This window comes from Dermochelys coriacea, chromosome 11, assembly GCF_009764565.3.
Source record: "Dermochelys coriacea isolate rDerCor1 chromosome 11, rDerCor1.pri.v4, whole genome shotgun sequence".
Classification (NCBI taxonomy): domain Eukaryota; kingdom Metazoa; phylum Chordata; order Testudines; family Dermochelyidae; genus Dermochelys; species Dermochelys coriacea.
The window spans coordinates 71,355,565-71,377,404 of record NC_050078.2 but is presented as its reverse complement, the minus strand read 5'-3'; the positions used below and the strand labels follow the sequence as shown (position 1 = coordinate 71,377,404).

General features: G+C 41.1%; 1 protein-coding gene across 4 annotated transcripts; it reads left to right on the top strand.

Moving 5' to 3' along the window:
- Positions 1-1,293: 1,293 nt before the first annotated feature.
- COPS8 (COP9 signalosome subunit 8) lies at positions 1,294-20,448 on the top strand. Of its 4 annotated transcripts, none has more exons than XM_043505735.1 (8): positions 1,294-1,316; positions 3,696-3,766; positions 5,863-5,911; positions 8,446-8,578; positions 11,363-11,470; positions 13,051-13,113; positions 16,723-16,764; positions 18,775-20,448. In XM_043505735.1, coding segments are annotated over exons 2-8 (477 nt in total). In that variant the 5' UTR covers positions 1,294-1,316; positions 3,696-3,764; the 3' UTR covers positions 18,855-20,448. The 4 variants fall into 4 exon arrangements, with proteins under 4 accessions (XP_043361670.1, XP_038278036.1, XP_038278037.1 ...); XM_038422108.2 differs by having other exon boundaries at positions 1,298-1,474; XM_038422110.2 differs by lacking the exon at positions 1,294-1,316 and adding an exon at positions 1,726-2,116.
- The last annotated feature ends 1,392 nt before the right edge of the window (positions 20,449-21,840 follow it).

Below are 21,840 nucleotides of genomic sequence, written 5' to 3'. Positions count from 1 at the left end.
ATCTTATAACCCATCTTCTCCTATCCAGAAATCCGATCCAGGCAGGCAGGTTCCTGTGCAGGATGGAGCCCCAGTGACTTCACTGGGACTATGTATGGTGTAAGGTCTATCTGTGTGGGGCAGACTGTGGAGTTAGCACAAGCCCTTGATACAAGGGAGTGTAAAGACAAAGCTTTCAGTCTCTTGAGATGTCGTGATGTCACTCATTCTTGTTGTTGAAAGGTTTCAGAGTAGCAGCCTTGTTAGTCTGTATTCGCAAAAAGAAAAGGAGTACTTGTGGCACCTTAGAGACTAACAAATTTATTAGAGCATAAGCTTTCGTGAGCTACAGCTCACTTCATCGGATGCATCCGATGAAGTGAGCTGTAGCTCACGAAAGCTTATGCTCTAATAAATTTGTTAGTCTCTAAGGTGCCACAAGTACTCCTTTTCTTTTTGTTGTTGAAAACTCCCAGGGTACACAAGATATGAGTTTCCAACATGATTAGAAACAAGATGGTGTGTGGGGGTGGGAGGAACCCTTAACAAAATGCAGGCCTTCTTTACAAATCATAAAGGAACAAATCAGAATAAAAACATACAAGCTGTGGTGGAATTAGCTGATAGAGCTATGGGGTGATAGGGACTCTAGGGTGGAGTGGGAGACAGTTAGTGAGAGGATCTCGACTTTGCATATTGAATTTTTCAGTACAGAAAAATGGAGATCTCCCTGCTAGAGACTTTAGTGTTAAATATGTTTGTGAAATGTTGGGATTGTCTAAATATAGCATTGTATCCTTCCACCAAAACATCCCTTCTGCCCCTCTCCCACAGTACCCCCACCACTCGGCCTCTCCCAATCCCTTCAACATCCCCTCCCCCACAGCAACCCCCCAATAACCCCTTCTGCAACATCCTCCTCCCGCACAGCAACCCCCCCAATATCCCCCTCCTGCAACACCCCCCTCCCCCACAGCAACCCCCCAATACCCCCTCCTACAACATCCCCCTCCCCCACAGCAACCCGTCCTGCAACATCCCCCTCCCGCACACCAACCCCCCAATATCCCCCTCCTGCAACACCCCCCTCCCCCACAGCAACCCCCCAATATCCCCCTCCTGCAACACCCCCCTCCCCCACAGCAACCCCCCAACATCCCCCTCCTGCAACACCCCCCTCCCCCACAGCAACGTCCCCAAACACCTCCCTCCGCGCCCCGCCCAGCAGTCCCCCCGAGTCCTCCAGTGCATACGAGACGGGCGAGACAGAGCGGCTACCGCTCCGTCCCTAGGCAGCGGGCGGAAGTGCGTCGCCCGCCGAGCCGGGCCCGGAAGTGGTGGGTGGCGCGCGCGGAGTCGCCGCCGAGGACAGCGAGCGGGCCGGGGCCGGGGCCGGGGGCCGGGGCCGCGGAGGAAGATGCCAGTGGCGGTGATGGCGGAACCCTCCTTCAGCTTCAAGAAGCTCCTGGAGCAGTGCGAGACCCAGGAGCTGGAGGTAGCGGGGCGGGAACGGGGCGCGGCGGGGATCAGTGGCCCCGAGGCGAGGGCTCAGCCCAGCGGCCACCGCCTCCAGGGGAGCCGCTGAGCCCCGCTTCTCCCCGCGCCGGCGACGGGGAAGCTCTGGGGTCGCGGCGGCGTGGCCGCGGCGGGGACTCGGGAGACCGGGGGCTGCCGCCGGCCTGCTGTGGGAGCTCGCGTTCCCTCTCCGCCTTTGCCTCCTCGTGCTCGTGCCCTCAGCCTCGGCTCTCTCGCTTGTAACTTTTCAGAGCACCGGCGATCCCTGCCTACGCGCGCCCGCGCCTGTGCCCACACGCAGCGCCTAGTATGAGGGGGCCCCAGTCGCACTTGGGCCGTCTCTCCATTACCATAATACGGCTAACAATAACAGTTCCTCCCAGGGTTTAATACCTGGGCCCTTTTTGGAGAACTCTTCTGTAGCTTTCTGCTAGAAAGCGTCTAATAAACTCGAAGCTTTCTCCTAAACTGGCTGCTTAGAAGAAGGAATATTCTCTTCCCTTTCCTCGCGTCCCAGAGCCCACTGGCTACAGCAAAGTGGTCTCCACTTATATACCCCCCCCCCCTCTGCTTGTTCTTCGGGGTCCTGCTCAGCAAGTGTTTTGTGCCTGTCTGCGACCGTGTGAGTATCTTGTCAATTTCGCTTCTGCCCAGTAATGTTCTGAATAGCAGCAGCGGACGCTGGAGAAAGCGGCCCAACTTTGTTCTACTGCACGTTGAGAAAGCTCTGTGGCATCTCCTGCGAGCTCCCTGATGATGGGAGCAAGGAGTTGCCGGAGCTTAGTGAGCTCTTGGGAGCTGTTACAAGCCAGCATAAATTTTAGAGGAACCTCAAGGCAGCTGTAAGTTATCTGAGCATCAGATCTAGGGGCATACCACTTTCCTCCTGGACTTTGAGCAGAACACTGCAACTACTTCTCAGTCTCAGTGTGTTTCAGTAGATGAGTTTGTTAAAGCCCTTTAACCAAATCAAGTAGCTGTGCAACTATCTGCGTACATGTGCTTGCTGCATTGTCCTGATATGCACAGCGCAACTGACAGTCTAACAGAATTTTCATGTGTAATGAGTTCTAGGTTTTCAAATTTGTAACTTTGTTTTAAAACCTTTTTCTTTTTTTTTTTCAAACTCAGCAGAGCATGTGCTGCTTATATAGTACATGTCAAGTTTGAAGTTGCAAAGCTTGACTGGTGTGGAGTCAGTAAATAAGGAAGTGTTATTTTCTCCTCATAACACAAGAAGTGGGGTCATCAAACAAAATTAATAGGCATCACGTTTAAAACAAATAAAAGGAAGTATTTTTCACGCAATGCACAGTCAGCCTGTGGAACTCCTTGCCAGAGGATGTTGTGAAGGCCAAGACTGTAACAAGGTTCAAAAAAGAGCTAGATAAGTTCATGGAGGATAAATCCATCAATGGCTATTAGCCAGGATGGATAGGCATGGTGTCCCGAGTCTCTGTTTGTCAGAAGCTTGGAATGAGCGACAGGGGATGGATCACTTGATGATGACCTGTTCTGTTCATTCCCTCTGGGGCACCTGGCATTGGCCACTGTTGGAAGATAGGATACTGGGCTAGATGGACCTTTGGTCTGATCCAGTATGGCTGTTCTTATGTTCTTGTTCTCAGTTGGTAATCGGGGGTGTGGGGGGGGAGAATTTACATTCATCTCCAAAATGGCCAAAGGAATTTTGCTTAGCCTTTGTTTAAAAAACAAACAAAACTTTCATGCAGAGACCAAGAATAGTAAAGTTCTGCTTAGAAACTAAAGGACTTGGAATGTCATGATGGAACACCTGGAGATGGGGCTTGAGTGGGAACTGTCTGGATCCTGAAGTATAGTGGCTGTTGCTAATGTCGGTGTTCTAATTGATGCTCATGTAACAAAAGACCTTATTGTAATCTACCCATGCTGGGGAGCAGGATTAAGGTTTCTGACTTGTTGGAATTAAAATCTTGACCTTAATATTGATGTAATCTTTTATATAATTTATAACAAAGCCAAACTGGCTGTGAACAGATGCTCGCTCGCGCTCTCTCTCTCTCTCTCATGTGGAAAACAGCTAATCTTATGTGTAATGTTAGAATTATGGGTTCTCTCCAGTTGGAATCAGAGATATTTAGTTAAAAATTACTTCAGTTTCCCTTCTTAACTGTTTAAGATGTATAATCCAATTAAGTGAGTTGGATTTGTTTTTTAAGGCCCCTGGAGGAATTGCAACACCCCCAGTTTATGGTCAGCTTCTAGCGCTATACCTGCTGCACAATGACATGTAAGTAGCTGTTACTGTCACCCTAAAAATTTAAAATATGTACAGGAATTCAGTATCATAATTAGAACTTGACCTATACTTGACAGAACTGTTTAAAAACTGTTGTGTGTTAATTATCCAGTGCACTGGGCACAAATATGTGAAAACAACAGCAAATGTACAGATAAACTAATGATCTTATGATTCTCTTCTTCCTTTTCAGCTTGTCAAGAATAATAAATGCTGTTTCCCTGTAAATTCTTTTTCTTCTCTCACCTGCCCCTTCTTGAAAGCCTGGGAAAACAGATGGGTCTTAGTGTTCAGCTTACTCAGCTCTGGAGGCTCATGGCTGGTAGCTTTCCAGAGTCAGTGGCCACATCTCTGCTGAAATGTCCTGTCTTCATATTCTTTGCAATTAAACCAGGGGGCTTATCTTCTCAAACACCATAGCCATGGTTTCATGCAAGGAGAGTGTCAGTTTTTCAAGCAGACCTTTACCCAATCCAGTTACTTTGGCACCTGGTGCAGATCAGGAAGCACGGCTAGTAATTTACCTCCTTCTGGGAGAGACTGTATTCGGCACTAGCTGAAGCTTCCAAATAGTCTTCCAGCATAGCCCAATGTAGTGTGAATACTGTGATCTGTTCTGGAGATGACAGTGGGAAACTGTCAAGGTCCACATAATGAAGAAAAGGTCTCAACCTTCTAGACCAGTGCTACTCAAAGTGGTGATCTGCGGACTGGTGCCGGTCTGTAAGCCATCGGCTGCCGGGCCGTGCACACGTTGGAAAAAAAATTTGCCGGTCCCCCACATCAGATAGCTTGAGAAGCACTGTTCTAGACAACCATGGATGGAAAAAAACATTTTTGGCCACAATTGGCTACCTAAATATTAAGGGCCATTGAAGCAAATGAGATTCCCCTACAGACTGCAAAGATGTATTGCAACTGGTAGATAATCATAGAAGCTGAAAACCTCTAACTGTTTTGATGCCCAATCAGAAGAACTAATCATCAAACAGTTACTTTTAATCTTGTCTGTAATGCCAACCAGCTATCCCTAATTCAAGTCTCAATCTGGTAAACACAGGGTAAATTGCTTAATCGTAGTCTGAAATTTAAAAGACAGTATTGAGATTGGACCTATAGGTTACATTTCAATCATATTTAACACTTTCTTACTGCTGCTGGAAAATCCTGTAAGCTTTTTCAAATGAGCCACAATATAGATAAAATCCAGAAGTCTTTGCTTCTCAGCCTTACACTATGTGCATATGCTGTGTCGCTACATTGATGTGCATTGTTCTTGAGGGTGTATAAGAACTATCAGTAATAATTCTGCTTTCAGGCTTCTGAAAGCATGGGTCACGTATGCAGTTTTTAGTGTTTTAAGAAGTCAGCATCTACCCATGGATACCACAGAGTGATATCAGAAATTGCAATATTTCTCTTTACTTACAATGGAAGGTCAGAGAAATATCCAACCGTTGTGTTTACTATGTGTATAAATGGTGATATCGGTATTTTGGCTGCTCATAGGAGAGGAGGGATCGGTACAAACTTTCTGGTTAACTGTCTTGTCAGTTTTAAGTGGGCACTCTAAGGATAAGGAAAAAGCTTTACTTATATTACTAAATAGCATCTTGGATCATTTAGGCTGAGCATTTTACCTCTTCTTGCTACTTGCATTTCACTAGGCTGGATAATGAGCATAGACTTCAGTTTCTCTTTGGTGTCATCACATGCTGCTGTTTGTGTTCACAATATTGCAGGGGCATGTTTTCATTAAACTTCAATGTCATGACATTCTGAACACAGGCTTGCAATATGTCCTCTTATTGCATCTATTTCAAAATTACTTGCATAGTTGAATTTTTGTATCTCCCTTGATATAAAGCCATTTTACTGCAGATTTTTAAGCATTAAGATGACATTGTGTATAGCATAAATCAGTGTGTGATGCTATTAAATGCTTGATTTGTTCACCCCATTAAGTGTAGCACTTACATCAGAAGACATCTTTAATATCACTGTCTTTTCATAGGTTTCTAGGAGTAATTATCTGATGAATATAATTGTTAAAAATATTTTTAACTGATCTTTATTTTGTTTATTAGGAATAATGCACGATATCTTTGGAAAAGAATTCCTCCTGCTATTAAATCTGTAAGTACTCCCTTCAGTACAGTTTAAGACTGGAGATGGTACTGTGCTCCATTCTACATGTTTAGAGATGAGGGTTTTTCCAAAATGTGGCATTTAAAATAAATCTTCATTTTTAGTCTGAGCTATGTGGTTGGTGACTGGCCCAGGTTCAAAGTTTTGAGCTCTTTGCCAGCAAATGGCACTGACCAGGTATGCCAGCCTGTTCCCTCTACTGATAGGTATCTTCTGCATCTGTCTGCTTCTGCAAAGTGCTCTCTTATTCTGTCTTTTTTTTGCTACCCAAAATAATGAGCCTTTCAGGCCTCCACCTCAAAGTTCATTGGAGTTCAGCAAATCAGCAATAGTTGTTGCTGGACACCTAGTTCCTCACGACAAAAATGGTCACCAGCAGAAAGACGGCAAAGGTCCCATTCTGAGTACTCCAGATACCAAAAGTCAGACAGATACATCCTGCAGTTGATTCACCACCTCAGCCAACTTTTCAAAAGGTCAAAACGGTGTCTGGGAACACTTCTGTCACTGTTGGAAAGAGGAGGTTGATAAAGTCACTGGATGTTGTTTATAATTATATTTACATGTGAATGTATCCTCTTATTGGCATGAATTTCAGAAGCTACTGTCTGACTCTCCACCTGGGCTTTAGGAGACACTACGGTGTTCAGTGTAAATTACTATTCTCCCTATGATACACTGGAATGCAGTAGAATCCTAAAAGATGCATCTCAGAAAAAAACTTTTTTTTTCTTCCTCCTTGCACCTCTTGGTATAATGGATAGAGGACTGAAAATAAAACAGCCAACAGGTATAGCAGGAGCCAAACACCACATTTTGCGTCTCATAGCTACAGTGATGTCTAACTACCAGAAACTATAGAATGCTTCCATATGAGGCACTCTCCAAGATATCTGAGATATGTGGCCACAAGCCAGACTAATCCATCATTTCAAAGTATGATTTAATGAATTCCAGTGGCTGGGTTTCCAGATTACAAGTGAATACTGAAAGCTTTGTGTTGAACTACTGAATCCATAAAAAGAACAGGAGTACTTGTGGCACCTTAGAGACTAACAAATTTATTAAAGCATAAGCTTTCGTGGGCTACAGCCCACTTCCTCGGAGGGATAGAATGGAACATACAATAAGATGCACACCTTCTCTGTATGTATGCTCCACCTCCTGTGTGTGTGTGTGTGTGTGTATAATCTTCTTACTATATGTTCCATTCTATGCTTCTGAGGAAGTGGGCTGTAGCCCACGAAAGCTTATGCTCTAACAAATTGGTTAGTCTCTAAGGTGCCACAAGTACTCCTGTTCTTTTTGTGGATACAGACTAACATGGCTGCCACACTGAATCCATAGTGTAGGTTTACTGTAATGCCCTGCTTGAATTAGAACCACCTTTTGAGATGTCAGGTCTCTAATACCAAAAGTGCTTGCCTGTTTGTAGGATTTTTCTTTAGGATTTGGATTTCTAAAGACACAGAAAGCTTTACATAAGGAAATAGGGAGGAAGTGGCACTGCAGTCCTCTGCCAAGAAGTCCTTGAGGTCTGAGACTGGGTAATAAATCCTCAGATACCTCTGAATACCAATTTCCTAGCAGTGAAGGAAAGGTCCATCAGGCTCAGCCATTTGATAATAAAAGTCAACTAGGGGTCTCAGTAATATTGCTAAGTCAAACCTTTTTTTGTATCACACTTGTGACATAACTTGCCACACTTAGTAACTCCTCGTTCACAGTAATTGTCACAGCAGCTTTTGCATCCTCTGACAAAACTCATGGGAGGTAATTTCCATGATCCTCATGCCCTTTTGTAGGTTGAAACAGAATTGACCTGTCCAATAGGAATGCGAATCAGATTCACCTTTCATGCTGGAGGTCTTTCCTCCTCTTATCACCCAGACTGCTGCCTATTTCTATTCTAATATGTAATTATTAGTGACATGTTGCTCTGGACACTAGTTAGCAAGATCCACTTTCTTGGCTATGTAGAAAAATCTCTATTAATTGCTTCCTATATTTATACAGCTGGTTTCTAACTTGTCCACCTGATCGCTTTCTGTTTATATTTGTTAGCATATTTATCTGTTTGTACCCTTAATCGTCCAAAATTAGTCCACTTTTAAAAAGTGTGGTATAATTGTGATGTGTGTGTTTCTTGCTCCCTTCTGCACCACATTTTTTGGATGGTGATGGGGGTGTAGAAAGATGGAATAGGCAAATAACACATTTTACTGTGTGGTGCTTGTCTTTTTGAAGCGTTACCTGCTTTGTCAGTGTAAAAAAAAAAATTAGAATTGTTTGAACTGGATCATCACTCTTATACCAGTATCAGTGACATATATGGTACCATACTGTCTGAATCTTAATATCAGGATTACTGTGGTATTTCATTCTAATTGTTGTTGTGATGCCTACTTATTCAGAGAGGGAAAAAATATACTTTCACCAAAATGCAATTAGTAGTGGAGTGGTCATGGCAGAGAATAATACATATGTTTTGTTTTGATTGCTTGGTTGCTTTGTCTCTGTAGGCAAATTCTGAACTTGGTGGAATTTGGTCAGTAGGACAAAGAATTTGGCAGAGAGACTTTCCAGGAATCTACACAACAATCGGTGCACATCAATGGTCTGAGACTATTCAACCAATCATGGAAGCACTTAGAGGTACAAAAATACTTGTTAATTTTTTTAAACACAGATTAAGGGCAGAGAAGTTTAATTTGAATTTATTTTGTTGGCCATATCGGACTATATGCTACCATTAACCCTTGCTCAAGACTCACTGTGAGTTCTAGGAGGTTGTATTTTGGCTTGGATTTTTAGTGTATGCTAACTTGCTGTCAGAACAGTTTTGCTTAGATTGTGTATTCCTTGGCACAAGGACATTCAGCCAGGCACTTTGACAGTTCTTGATAAATAGAAGTTTTATTAATTGACTTGTACTTTCTGCAGTAAATGAGCAAATACCCAGGTGTTTTTGTTTACGTTTGGTTTTTGTTAAGTAGAGCAGTAAATATTGAAAAATCTGAATCTTGAACATTTTGAAGAAATTTCTTTACCCATATAAGCTATTTATGAAACCAATATGTTTTGTACTCTCAAAATATTCTATCAATCTGTTTATACTACTGATTTAAAATTTCATTTGAAAACAAAATTAGACCCTGATCCTGCAATGTGTGCTGTGCAAGTAAAACCTCTGCTCATGTAGAACTCATTGCAGTGCTGGGCCAAATTTTGTTTACAAATGAAATATTAACTAGTACTGTAAACAGATGGATAGAATATTTTGAGTGTACAAAAGCTACTGGTTTCATAAATAACTTACATGTGGAAAGAAATGTCTTCAAAATGTTCAAGATTCAGATTTTTCAAGATTCAATAAGTCTGTGGGCTTCATTGTTTTGGGAATATACTATTACTTCTTGACAGGTTTCAGAGTAGCAGCCGTGTTAGTCTGTATTTGCAAAAAGAAAAGGAGTATTTGTGGCACCTTAGAGACCTGCGTGAAAAACCCCCTAATCTTTTTTTACCAGCTTAGGTTAAAACTTCCCCAAGGTACAAACTATTTTACCTTTTGCCCCTGGACTTTATTGCTGCCACTACCAAGCGTCTAACAAATATATAACAGGGAAAGAGCCCTCCTGGAAACGTCTTTCCCCTCAAAAATCCTCCCAAACCCTACACCCCTTTTCCTGGGGAAGGCTTGATAAAAATCCTCACCAATTTGCATAGGTGAACACAGACCCAAACCCTTGGATCTTAAGAACAATGAAAAAGCAATCCAGTTCTTAAAAGAAGAATTTTAATTGAAGAAAAAGTAAAAGAAACACCTCTGTAAAATCAGGATGGTAAATACCTTACAGGGTAATCAGCTTCAAAACATAGAGAATCCCTCTAGGCAAAACCTTAAGTTACAAAAAGACACAAAAATAGGAATACACATTCCATTCAGCACAACTTACTTTATCAGACATTTAAACAAAACAGAATCTAACGCACATGGCTCTGGAGCCACAGGTTGGCCACCCGTAATCTAACTGAATAATTGAAATTGATACAGAGGGTATCACAACCACGTTGTGTTGAAGGGATATTTCCAACTTGTTAAGAATAAAAATCAACCTTGAAGATTGTCCCATAGCCTTCAGAGATCTTAATTGACAGATTTCAAATTTGAAACTCCAATATAAAACCTTTACAGGAACACATCAGTTTTAACATTAGATTTAAATGATTTCTTCTAATAAATACTGTGATGTACCGTAAATAGAATGATGGGCCTCTTTTGCTTTCACATTATAGTCTAGTTTTCATTGCATATCTGGAATGCAGATGCTCAAGCTTCTGATATGACACAACTTTTAAAATAAGTCCCTCTTATTGGATTTCACAAGCTTGACAATATCCCTTTAAAATTAGTCTTGCAGCTAGCAGGATTCTAAGGAATCTTATTTGGAGTTTGCCTAATGTAAGCAGTTATGGGCAAAGATTCTACTTTTTTTTTTTTTTTTTTTTGAAAATTAAAGACACTTAGTGCAGATGTTTCTGAGTGGTAACATCTTGCTTAACACTAATGTGCTAATAGCTTTTCACTGCAAGAGGGCACTAGAGTCTGAAAATATTTTTTTGCAGGCTATTTCACTATCCCCTCTCAAAACATGAATTCTAGTTCATTCTTTGTGCTAATAAGGAAACAATTTGATGTAGTGTTACTTTGGAGCCATATTGGGATTAAAGCATCATAGAAATTTAAGACATGGATCTGTCATTTATTTAAACATTTATGATTTATTTTAATTATAATTATATTTAAACTTAAATTAGTAATTGAATTTTTAGAATTTTGCAAAAATAAAATTTGTATAGCTAATTAGTTATGAACATTTCAGTTTTACTTACAGTAAAATTGGAAGCATTTTAGCACTTTCTGGAGTTACACCAAAAATGTTTTAAAATACTAAGATGATTTTCAGAACATGTTATCCAGATCCTGTCATTCTGAATGAGCCTAATTCTGGGCTCAAGAGCAAGGTGACTAGACTGTATCTCATGCCCTTTGTGCTTAAATGTTAACTGTTAAAGCACAGGTTTGTAACTATTAAGGCACAGGGTTGGGAGTTGGGTGATCTAGGTTCTGTTCCTAGCTCTACCACAGACTTGGGAAAGTTGTTTTAATCTCTTTGCCTCAGTGTTTCTATCTGTAAGTCATGATACTTACTGCTTGCCTCAAAGGAGTGTTGAAGCTCCATTAATATTTACAAAGCCTTTTTTAGGCTTGCACTCAATGGAACATACTTTGTAAATATAAACTATTAGTATTAAGCACAAGATTTTCAGAAATGTGGCTCTCCACTGTTATGTGAGGAGACAAAGCATTTTCAGACTTGCTGTGTGTTTTGAAGACTGAGACAATTGTATCTTTTAAAAATGTGTTCACCTTAATAGATGCAACTAGGAGACGAGCTTTTGGACTGGTTTCTCAGGCATATACCTCAATAATTGCAGATGATTTTGCAGCCTTTGTTGGACTTCCTGTAGAAGAAGCTGTGAAAGGTAGCTTACTGTTTCACTTTTTGGATTATCTTTGCACAGACAATTTTGTTTTGAGGCTGAGACCAGAATTAAATTGACCAACTAAAGAATCCCATTATAAAATAAAAGGGGTTTAAGAACACTTTCCCTTCCTAACACCAAGTCAAAAAAAGGCCAGAGGGCCTTTTTAGAAAATTCATCATTGTAGGCCTAACAGATTTTGGTGAAAATGCTTCAAATAAATTGAAGGAAAACTGGAGATAAAGTTGACCTTTGTGAAATTTTAATAATGGATTCATGTACGCTCCTGATTTTTAATGGAGCGCTGTTCGACAGCTTGGGTCTGAAGTCTTGTCCGTAAAAGAAAACCTTTACAAAACCTAATTAATAGGGTTTCCATTAATGTAAATCTGTTCTTGGAATTTAAATATTTCAAAGCGGTGTTACAATGTGAATATTGCCAACAATTGCTTGTACCTGAGAATTGGAAAGTGCTATTGGTTAGAAACCATAGTGACATTTCCTAGTCTGTATTTCACTCATCTTGTCAGAATAAAATAAAGTAAAATTAAAGCATAAATATATACATTAAATAACATTTCAAAAAAATTTCTGTTTTAATAATCTAGGAATATCTGTAACATGTGAAGTACATCTTGTGGAGTAGGTTTCAGCCTGCTCAGTTCTCTGCTCAATGAGGTCCTACTTCTGCTGCTCTTGTAACTCATTTTAAGGCAAAGGGATGGGGGGTAGAGGGGTACAGCAAAATAAAGTGGGAGGAGGATCCAAAAATAAACATAAGGTTGAGATTATTATGAAAGGAGATGATGACTGAGAAGGGAAACAGTCAAAGCAAATTGCTTAATTTTTAGGGTGAGAAATGTATTTGAGTTTTCCAGTCACCACCACTTACTAGATTAGGAGCCACATTAAACCTTCCTCCTTTGAAATAGCGGAGGAATTCCATTTTTCGAAGAGTGTGAGAAGCCCATGCTCCAGGACAAAAAATGAAAGTAAAACTTTGCATCAGGCCTGACTGAATAAGTCTCAGGATATTATCACTTCTACAAAGGTCATGCATTTGTACAACTAAATGCCTCCAGCAGTGCATCTTATCATAAGCTCTTCTGAGAAATAAATCTTTAAAAAGTTGGATTGCACAGCAAAATGTATTTAGACATTTTCCAGTGAGTGTGAACTTTGGGTTATTTGATACCCTGTGTGTTTGACTGCAGTATCATTTCTTCCTCACCCCTTTCCCTTCAATGTACCTCCCTGTTTCCCTTTAGCTGATCACCTCCTAAATAAACCTAGTGTCTCCTCCCTTCCCCCAAAAAGTGGATCTAACATGACACTTGCTGTCATCACTTTGTTCACTTTGCTTGTGTGTGCCTACCCTTTCCCTCACACTGTGTCTGTATTGTCTATTTAGATTGTAAGCCCTCCAGGGGAGGGACCATGCCTGTGTTGTGTTTATACAGCGCCTAGAAAATGGGGTGCTGGTCCATGGCTGAGGCTCATAGGTGCTATGGTAATAAATACAATAAATTGTAATAATAGTAATAGTTTCATTCTTACGAATTTTTAAAATGCATTTTCAGGTGTGTTAGAACAAGGATGGCAAGCAGACTCAACAACTCGTATGGTAATGCCTAAAAAGCCAGGTAGGTGGAGCTGTTATTCCATGATGCATTTTGGATCTGGCTTGATATTTCTAGTATTATATCCTTTAATATAATTAAAATTATGCCTAATATAATTTGAGTTAGTTTTGTATAACAAGGACATCTTGACACAGGAGATTAAGGGAGCGGCTTCACAGAGCATACTTTTTGCCAATGACATTACGCTATTCCGTAAAGATAAATACTAACTGGAAAGAGACCTAGAACTTTGGAGGGCTGCATTATAAGAAAACGGTATACAGATCAGCCAACAAAAGATTGAACACGTTCAATACTTCATTGAGAGGGACAACAAGAAGCCAGTAAAATTAGTTAGTCTGTGCAACAGTTGAAGTACCTTGGTTCAGTGTTGAGCCATTCGGAGAATGTGACTTAAATAATGCTTGGTGTAAATGAAGAGAGTTGGTGGGAATTCTCTGCAATAAGAGTATGCCAAGTGAACTACAGAGCAAAGTGTGTAAGATCATGATTAGGCCAACCACGGTGTATGGGTCAGAATTCTGGTCAATTAGGGCGAGAGAACTACTTCTGTTTCACACTGCTGAAATAAGAATGCTCAGGGGAAGACTTGGGTAAGACCAGAGCTGGTATGCTACATAATGAAATGGTACAAGCCAGGAGGCAGAAAGTCTCCATTATGGAAAAGCTGAGGGAGTATCAACTTAGATGGCTGAGTCCTGTGGGATGATGTGGGTTACATTGGCCAGGGAGGGCAAGAGCTAGTAATTGTGGGGGAAAAGATGACAAGGAAGACCTGGAAAAGGATGGTTTGAGATGCTGAAGGAGAACGTGAAAGTTGGTGTCAGCTTGGAATATGGATTTGACAAGAACCCTTGGAGGCAATTGATAAGGCAAAGGTGGAGAAGATTGTGTAACGAGCTAATGCAGGAGCATAACATAAAGATGCTCAAAATGTAAGAAATATGAATCAGTGGCTTTAATGTTGGCACAAGCAGTATCAATTAAACTAAAAGGACCCGAACCTTTTTAAATAAAAGGAAACAGAATATGCTTTAATTTCTCCTACTCCCCTTCTACTTACTATTGGTTCTGATGACTCAGTGGAACATGTTACATGACCTCAACTGACATTTCTTAATCTAATAAAGTTTAGTTCAGATTTACTATTTTGAAACACACGGTGTTTCAAACTAAAGTTCTTTAGTGGGGGGACTTAGAGGATCTGTCTTTCTGTGCCTTATGATTAAATTGCTGGAACTTATGGAGTTGAGCCTGCTGAAAACACCTAGTGCAAGCAGCTGATATAAGAATTGTCTGAACCTGCTGTTCGCTTTTTCCCAACGCAAGGAGGATTCCCTTATAACTGACGTTATGAACAAGGCTTAATTAAAGTAGATTTCCACTGATTAGCAACTACTCGGTTGCCACCTAAAAGTTGCCATTATTTGGCAGTTGCCAATAAGCAGAAGGCAGGTTTGTGAGGCTGCAGCTAGGGAAGGAAGCACTGTGATGTGCCTTCCCTGGCTGTAGCCTGCAAACCTCACTGCGGGCAGAGCAGCCCACAGGAAGGGCTGCTGGAGCCCAGGTGCTGGGGCTTTCTACGAGGAGCAGGGGCACTGGGTGCCCATGGAACTGAACAGTACCTCTTCCTGTGCTCTCTGGGCATCAGTCCCAGTCCTTCCTTCGTTGGGTGCAGCCCCCAGGCAGGGTACAATGCTGAGAGCACAGGGTGAGGTACTGTGCAGCTCCAGTATCCAAGTTTTAGCTACTGCTCTGCCCATAGCCTCCCCACCCAGCCTGCAGCATCTCCTCTCCTGTGCGGTCCTGGTGCACAGGCAGGTTTGCAGGGCTTCAGCCCCAGAAGGAAAAACTGGGATCTGCTGAGCACAGAATGCAGGAAAGTTTGCAGGGCTGTAGCCAGGGAAGACACATCCCAGCATCTCCCTTCCTGGCTGCAGCCTAGCAAACCTGCCTGCAACTGGGGTCTTCCTTCCGAAAAATGATGTGAATAAATGGCATGCCATTGCTAGTATCCAAATCCCACTAACATTAAAGTCAGTGGGACGGGATTGGTTCCTGGCAAAATGTTGCTGTTAACCAGAAGTTAATACTTAGAATCTACTGTGTGTAAAATGAAGTATGTTCAGTACGCACAGTGCTGGGTGTGTTTTTTAAAAAAAAAAAAAAAAAAAAAAATTTGTGCAGATCCTTCAAATGTGCAAGGAGGCAGTCAGTGGTATGGTGTAGTTCAGCATGATCATGTATTTACGTGTCTGTATTTTGAGACTAGATTATACACTCCACTACAACTTTTTTTAATTATAATTGTGATATGGTATTGAAAAGATAAAGCAAGTTTTTGCAAACAGCACACTGGGAAATGCTTGTCTTTAACAAAAGTAATGCTAATTAATTTCTATTTATGTAAAAACTTGAGTAAAATTTTGCGAAGAGCAGTGACTGCTGTTCTAAACTTCTTAAATACTAGTTTTAAACAGCACCATAAAAACAAGGAAGAGGGGTGATTAGATCTGCCAGAATATATCTTGCTCCTATAATGTAGTGTTACATTTTAATGAGCTAGGAAAAAATCCTACTGTCTTGGGCTCCTGAACAACTAAAATCCTGCTCACCCGAACAAAAAATAATGATTTAATGTGTTCAGACAAGGTGTTGAAATTCACTTATAGTCCTGGGTGTATTGACTGACCTGAGGTTTGAATACACACCACCTGACTCAGTTGAACAGGCATATCCTCCATTTTTTTCCCCCCCTGCAATATGGTGGTGATTACAATATGGTGGTGATTACAGCAAAGCTGTTTGCAACCCACATTGTGCTAACTAGTGCATATAACTAAAAGTGCTGTGTGGGGCTGAACTTCCATTGTGAGACAAATGCAATCGGCAGGAGGCCAGTCGTCATTTTCAGTCTGTCATTCACTATGCTTAGGAGTTTAAATGGACAGATATTATACTATACAATAAAAATTTCCATGAAAGAAAATAGTAATAGGTTTGTTTCTAAGGGCTTGTCTTCACTACAGGGGTAAGCTGACCTGAGTTACGCTACTCCAACTATGTGAATAACATAGCTGGAATCAACATACCTTAGGTCAACTTATGCCGGTGTCTTCACTGTGTTGCTTTGACAGGAGATGCTCTCCGATCGACTTCCCTTACTCTTCTCGGAGAGCTGGAGTACCAGGTCGACCGGAGAGCGCTCTGCCATCAATTTAGCGGGTCCCGATTCCTGCTGTGTCGATCTCACCATCATGAAGACCAGCCCTATGGATTATAGAGTTTTAGACAATTTTGGCTTAGTACATTAGAACTTTGCATAACGACAGGTTTCAGAGTAGCAGCCGCGTTAGTCTGTATCCGCAAAAAGAAAAGGAGGACTTGTGGCACCTTAGAGACTAACAAATTTATTTGGACATAAGCTTTCGTGAGCTACAGCTCACTTTCATCGGATGAAGTGAGCTGTAGCTCAGGAAAGCTTATGCTCAAATAAATTTGTGTCTCTAAGGTGCCACAAGTCCTCCTTTTCTTTTTTACATTAGAACTGTATTTTTAGCAGAATGGGTCCCTTAATGACTTAACATTTCAATTGCATTTTTCCTTTAGGGGCACTGGAAGCTTCCTTTAACAGATTTATTCCTTTACCAGGTATTTGCTCATTTTGATTTATTTTTAAAAGTGTAATATAGATAAATACACAATTTGTCTTTTGGAAACTCTTATGTGCCCTTTACATACGTAAACAAAACAAATAGCTAACTCAGCTTCACCTTCCCAGCAATGTCAAATGAAACACAGTCTCCAGCAATTCATTCATTGACCAGGCAAAATTAATCCCCTCTTCAGTTCCTCTTTCTCACAGATGTCTGAGTGAGGGTGAGCATTGTAGCATGCCCAGGAACCAGTTAGACCAAGTAGAGAACTGATTCCAGAATACCCTCAGAGAACTGCCAGTCCCCTCTCTTAAATTGAGAAGGATCCATCTCAAGCATCTCAGTTGTGATTGTCATAAGGAGAGTTACCTCTCAAGTAGGCAAGTCCCAAGTGTTTAAATGGCTTTATAGCCTCTGTATGATGCAAAGAATGTATTCTCTTAAACTTTTCTTTAGACAAAAAATGTGAAGTGACTCTTCCTGCTTCCACCTCATTTTATTTTTTTAAATTAAACTGAAGGCTTCATAATGGATTAAACTGTACAATTTTTATTGGTGATGCTGGCACCTAAAACTCTATTCTCCATATGATACAACTGAGTATGTTCAGAATACATCTGATCTGATGGTTTGATACACGTAGTATAGATTCCAAGTGAACTTACATTTACTGGAGGTTTGTCTTTCCAAGCCAGTGTGAAGTCTCTCATTTAAAAAAACCAGCTTTCAGAAAGTGATAGCCTTCTGTTTTCCCCCATCCGGAAGTGGGGTACTTCGCCTTTTTGGGGTTGAGGATTCTTTTTTTTTTATACATAGGCTAGGTGAATATCTCCCCAGTGTATTTTTCCCTCAAAGAAGACTTTACAGGAGGAATCGCTTCTATATAACACATTGTTTCTCTGCCTTCCCTTTCCTCAGTTTTGACTCCTTGTGGTGTTTTCCTTTCTTTGCCCTGCACTATTTTTCATTTCTCCTCCTAGTTATCTCTTGCCTCTATTCTTGATGGTCCCTTCAGTTTATTCTCATTCTACTCTCCTTTTCTCTTACCCCTAAATTTCATTCTCTGTTTCTCTTAATTTTCCCTTCCATTTTCAGTTCTCCTCCTCTCTAACCTGCACTTCATCCTTACCAGTAGATAACTCAGCATTCCTATAGAGTTTGTACATGTACTATGGCTGCCTTCTCTTGCCAGCCATCCAGTGCTTTTTCCACCCTGCCTTGATTAGGTATGTCTCACTTTACCTTAGAGACAAGACTCAGCAGACATGCTCGTTATTGCTGCTTCTAGAGCGGGGTGGCCAAACCGCAGCTCACAAGCCGCAGGCGGCACTTTACAGTTAGTGTGGCTCACAGAGCCCCCCCTCCCTTACCCCATTCTCCACCTACCAGACTGGGATTGGGGGTTGCTCAGGGCTTCTGCCCTATGAGGAGAGGGGTCTCAAGCCTTCAGCTGAAGCCCCAGCTGGCGCACTCTGGAGGGCTGAAGCCCCGGGCCCTGGCTCGCACGCCTGGCTCTCGAACTTCTGAAGATTATTGTATGTGGCTGAGAGGGTCAGTAAGTTTGGCTACCCCTGTTCTAGAGGAAGGCAGAATGCAAGCAGACCTATAGGAACTTTACTGTAAGTGAAGATGCTGCAGGAGTCATTTCCAGAGTTCGCAAACAGACATGACATGCTGGAAACTTGGCAGTCCTTCAATATATGCCAATAGCTCTTGAAGAGTGAAGAGGTCTAGAAGTAGTGATAGATATATCCTAGCTATTTGTAACTTTTTGTTGCAGTTATGGTGTGTTATGGGCCAAATAAGTAACTCCTCCACAACACAACATAAGAATATATGAGGAGATCGCGAGTAGGAGTGTGAGTCACTCTCGGGCTGATGAGGAAACAATCTGAGGAATTTAGTATGCATTTTTCTTCAATGTCAAGGCTGCTGGGATGGGTGATGTTGGGCTTTGGTTTGCCTCCTTAATTTTATTAATGCTGTGTGTTTGTGTTCTTTATAGAACCTGCTACAGTTCCACCAATTCCTAATGAACAACAGTTGGCCAGATTGACTGACTATGTGGCTTTTCTTGAAAATTAATGACCCCAATCCTGTGTTCAAGACAGAACCCGGAAATTCTGTGTACTGGCAGTTCTACTATCTAAAACTTACTTTGTATCCTGTTTGTTAAATGTTGCAGCCTCCCCCTACTGGAATATGTTGATAAAATATATATAGTATATATTTTGTTCCTATATGTGTTTTGCCAAAGCAAAGTTAATAGTTGAAATAGTCCTTAACTCCAATAATATTTATCCATTAGGTACACAACAGTATTACATGTTAAGTTTTATTCTCTTATGACTCACAGTGGGAAAAGGCATATCTCTCCAACTGATATAGTCTATTGCAAAGCAGCAAGCAGAAGGAAAGAAGAGTTTCCATCAGCGAAGGCGATTAACGTAATCATTAAGTCCTTTGTACTTGTGGCTTTGATGCTTCCATTGCTGGCAGTGGAATACTTACCAGGAAAATCAGTCACAAACAGATTAAGTATAAAGAGGGGAAAGCTATTCTACCTGCATCTGTAAAGGGGGGAAGCCTTGCAAAGTACAATAAATATTTGGTTGTGAACCATAAGTTACATTAAGTTACAGTAACTATTACTGTACTTTCCTGCAAGATTCCTTCCATTTATGGTGAGATTTTTTATAACTGGTTACTCTTGTATCCCATTGCTTACCTATTTTTGAGTTGTCTTATTTCCCCTAGGGTTAGTTTTGAGTGCTCTGTGAAAGCTATTTGTAGGCTGGTGTACTTATTATTATTTTTTTTAACTGCAGACTGATATTTTTAATATACCTGGGGCACCTAGAGAATACATTTCAGAAAGTTGTTACAGGGGTTCGGAGAGGCAAATGTTCACTTCACTTGCTCTGAAAAAGCATTTGGTTTTGGAAGGCTTAACTTTTAAAAACAGCCACTCTTGGGGCACTCAGACCAATATTTTGCCCTGTAACTTGTTAGAAAGTTATGCCATAATTCTCGATACTACTCTAAAGCCTGGATCTACTTGTGTCATAGGCTGGTGTTGGCTTCACCGGAAGGAGTTTTTTGCCTGCCTTTTTAGCTTTCTGGACTGCTCTTTTCATTGGAAAAGAATTTAAAAATTAGGTGCCTTTGAATAAAATAAATCTATGGATGAGGGGCTAGAGTATGCTGCACCATCAGTTCGAGTAGCATACGTCCTGTACTGCTGTATTAATCCTTGAATTCAAAATGAACTTCAGAATTGGAAAGGAAACAACTTACATTCCTTTTCCTGATCCTAATGTTTAAAAAAAAAAAAATGGAATGGGGGCACATAGTGGTGCTTTAAAGAGCAGTGCATGCCTTTACCTTCCTCTCTCCTTTCATTTGGTTGTCAACATATTCAGTGGCTTGTCACTTGAAGATGGCAGGTTCCTGTTATCTGTAGTGACATTCTCCCAGCGTGTGCTACCTACTGTACATTCTTTTGTTTTGGGTCTGAGGGAAAGGGATTCTAAATTGTGCACTGTTGCTTTTAGACCCCCTTTTACATGTAACCATTTACTTTCAAAAGATTATTTATTTGAAGCCCTTCCAAGTCTTGGATCTCTATAAATATTGATGCAAATATAATTTCACTGATATTAAAACATGTTTACACTAAGCTTGTGTACCTGATTTCATTTCCTTCAAAGAGTAAATGTTCAAATCTGATGGCTAACTGGTCAGTTTGAATGGTAAAGCTGTACGAAGGTTAATATTGTACATTATGCTTACGCAGTTATTTAATGAAGATTTATACACAGCATAAAGTGCCCTCTGCATATTCCCACTCATGGGATGCTCTGACTGGTGCAGCCTTGAATGGTAGAATTCTAGATAGCAGTAGCTGTTGGAGCAGTCACTCATCTCCTTTGCCCCACCCTTCAGTGAACATCGAGCGTTCAGGCAAGGGTATAAACGGGGTGTGGTTCTCCAGCTATCTCAGTTCTGTCTAACCACAACCAGCTAAACAGATTTGTGTGGAGCTCAGGAATCCTTCCAGATCCATGAGTAGCTGGCTAATTTAGATCTTAGTTAAGTGTTAGTTTTATTAGGGGTAGTAATATAGTTAATTCGGTGGAACTGAAGAAGAAACACGTTTTCAAAAGATGTTTCCGATGCTTTTGGGACCATGTGAGCCAATTCCAAAAAACGAGGCTTGAGTCACCGGTGAAACAAGAAGGTACTGTGGCACCGGAGGCTGGTAGCAGTGTGGCACTGCAGCAGATAGTAGTCAAGGCACAGGTTCATAGATTGGATCCAGCCTCAGTTTGGCCAGAGAGGATCAATTTACAGTAAAGGAACAAGAAGAAGATGTACCACAACAGACTCAGATATGTATTTCTCCAGAAAGCAGATATCATGTAGAGGAATTTAGAATTTCTCCTCTTTTGCCATCACGTAAAATGCCTTTTGGTTCTTCAGAGAAAATATTTTCTCCAATTTCCCTTCTTCAGCCAAGGGTATTGCTGTCTCCAGTTATATCTGAACTAAGAATAACCTGGGAGTGGAGGAAGAGTATGGATTGTGGAAAGGATCTATAGAGGATGCATTATAGACAAAGATACCTATATACCTTGAATCCATCTGGGCAAAGATATATACCATCAGATCTGACTATGGGTTTTTGGCCTGACTAGCAAATACCACCTTGGATTTGATGGTAACAATGGCTTTCTCCAGCACCTTACTAAGAATTTGCTATGTATGGGACACTTTCTCCAGTTAGCTTCAAAGAGGAGGTATAATAATTACTGGACCTGAAGGGTACTGATCCAGTAAAACCTATAAGCCTTGCTGTGTCTCTTACATCAGGGAGAGAATTATCAGAAGAGGAGGAATTAATGGAGTGGTGAGTCAGATCCGGACTCTGGAATAATGACATCCCCAGATGAGAACGTAAGGGGCAAGTGAGCCTTGCACCTTCAGACAATACAGTGGCATTCATGAGTTAGTGGATCATATGGTGAAGACAATGGATATTCCCTCTGTTTCGGTTGAGGAATTATCTCAT

Bases quoted from the DNA above. Each gene is read 5' to 3' on its own strand.
- COPS8 (XM_038422108.2), top strand. From the start codon at position 1,397: ATGCCAGTGGCGGTGATGGCGGAACCCTCCTTCAGCTTCAAGAAGCTC. The intron at 1,475-3,695 runs GTAGCGGGGCGG...TTGTTTTTTAAG, and splicing joins GCGAGACCCAGGAGCTGGAG to GCCCCTGGAGGAATTGCAAC. The intron at 3,767-5,862 runs GTAAGTAGCTGT...TTTGTTTATTAG, and splicing joins TACCTGCTGCACAATGACAT to GAATAATGCACGATATCTTT.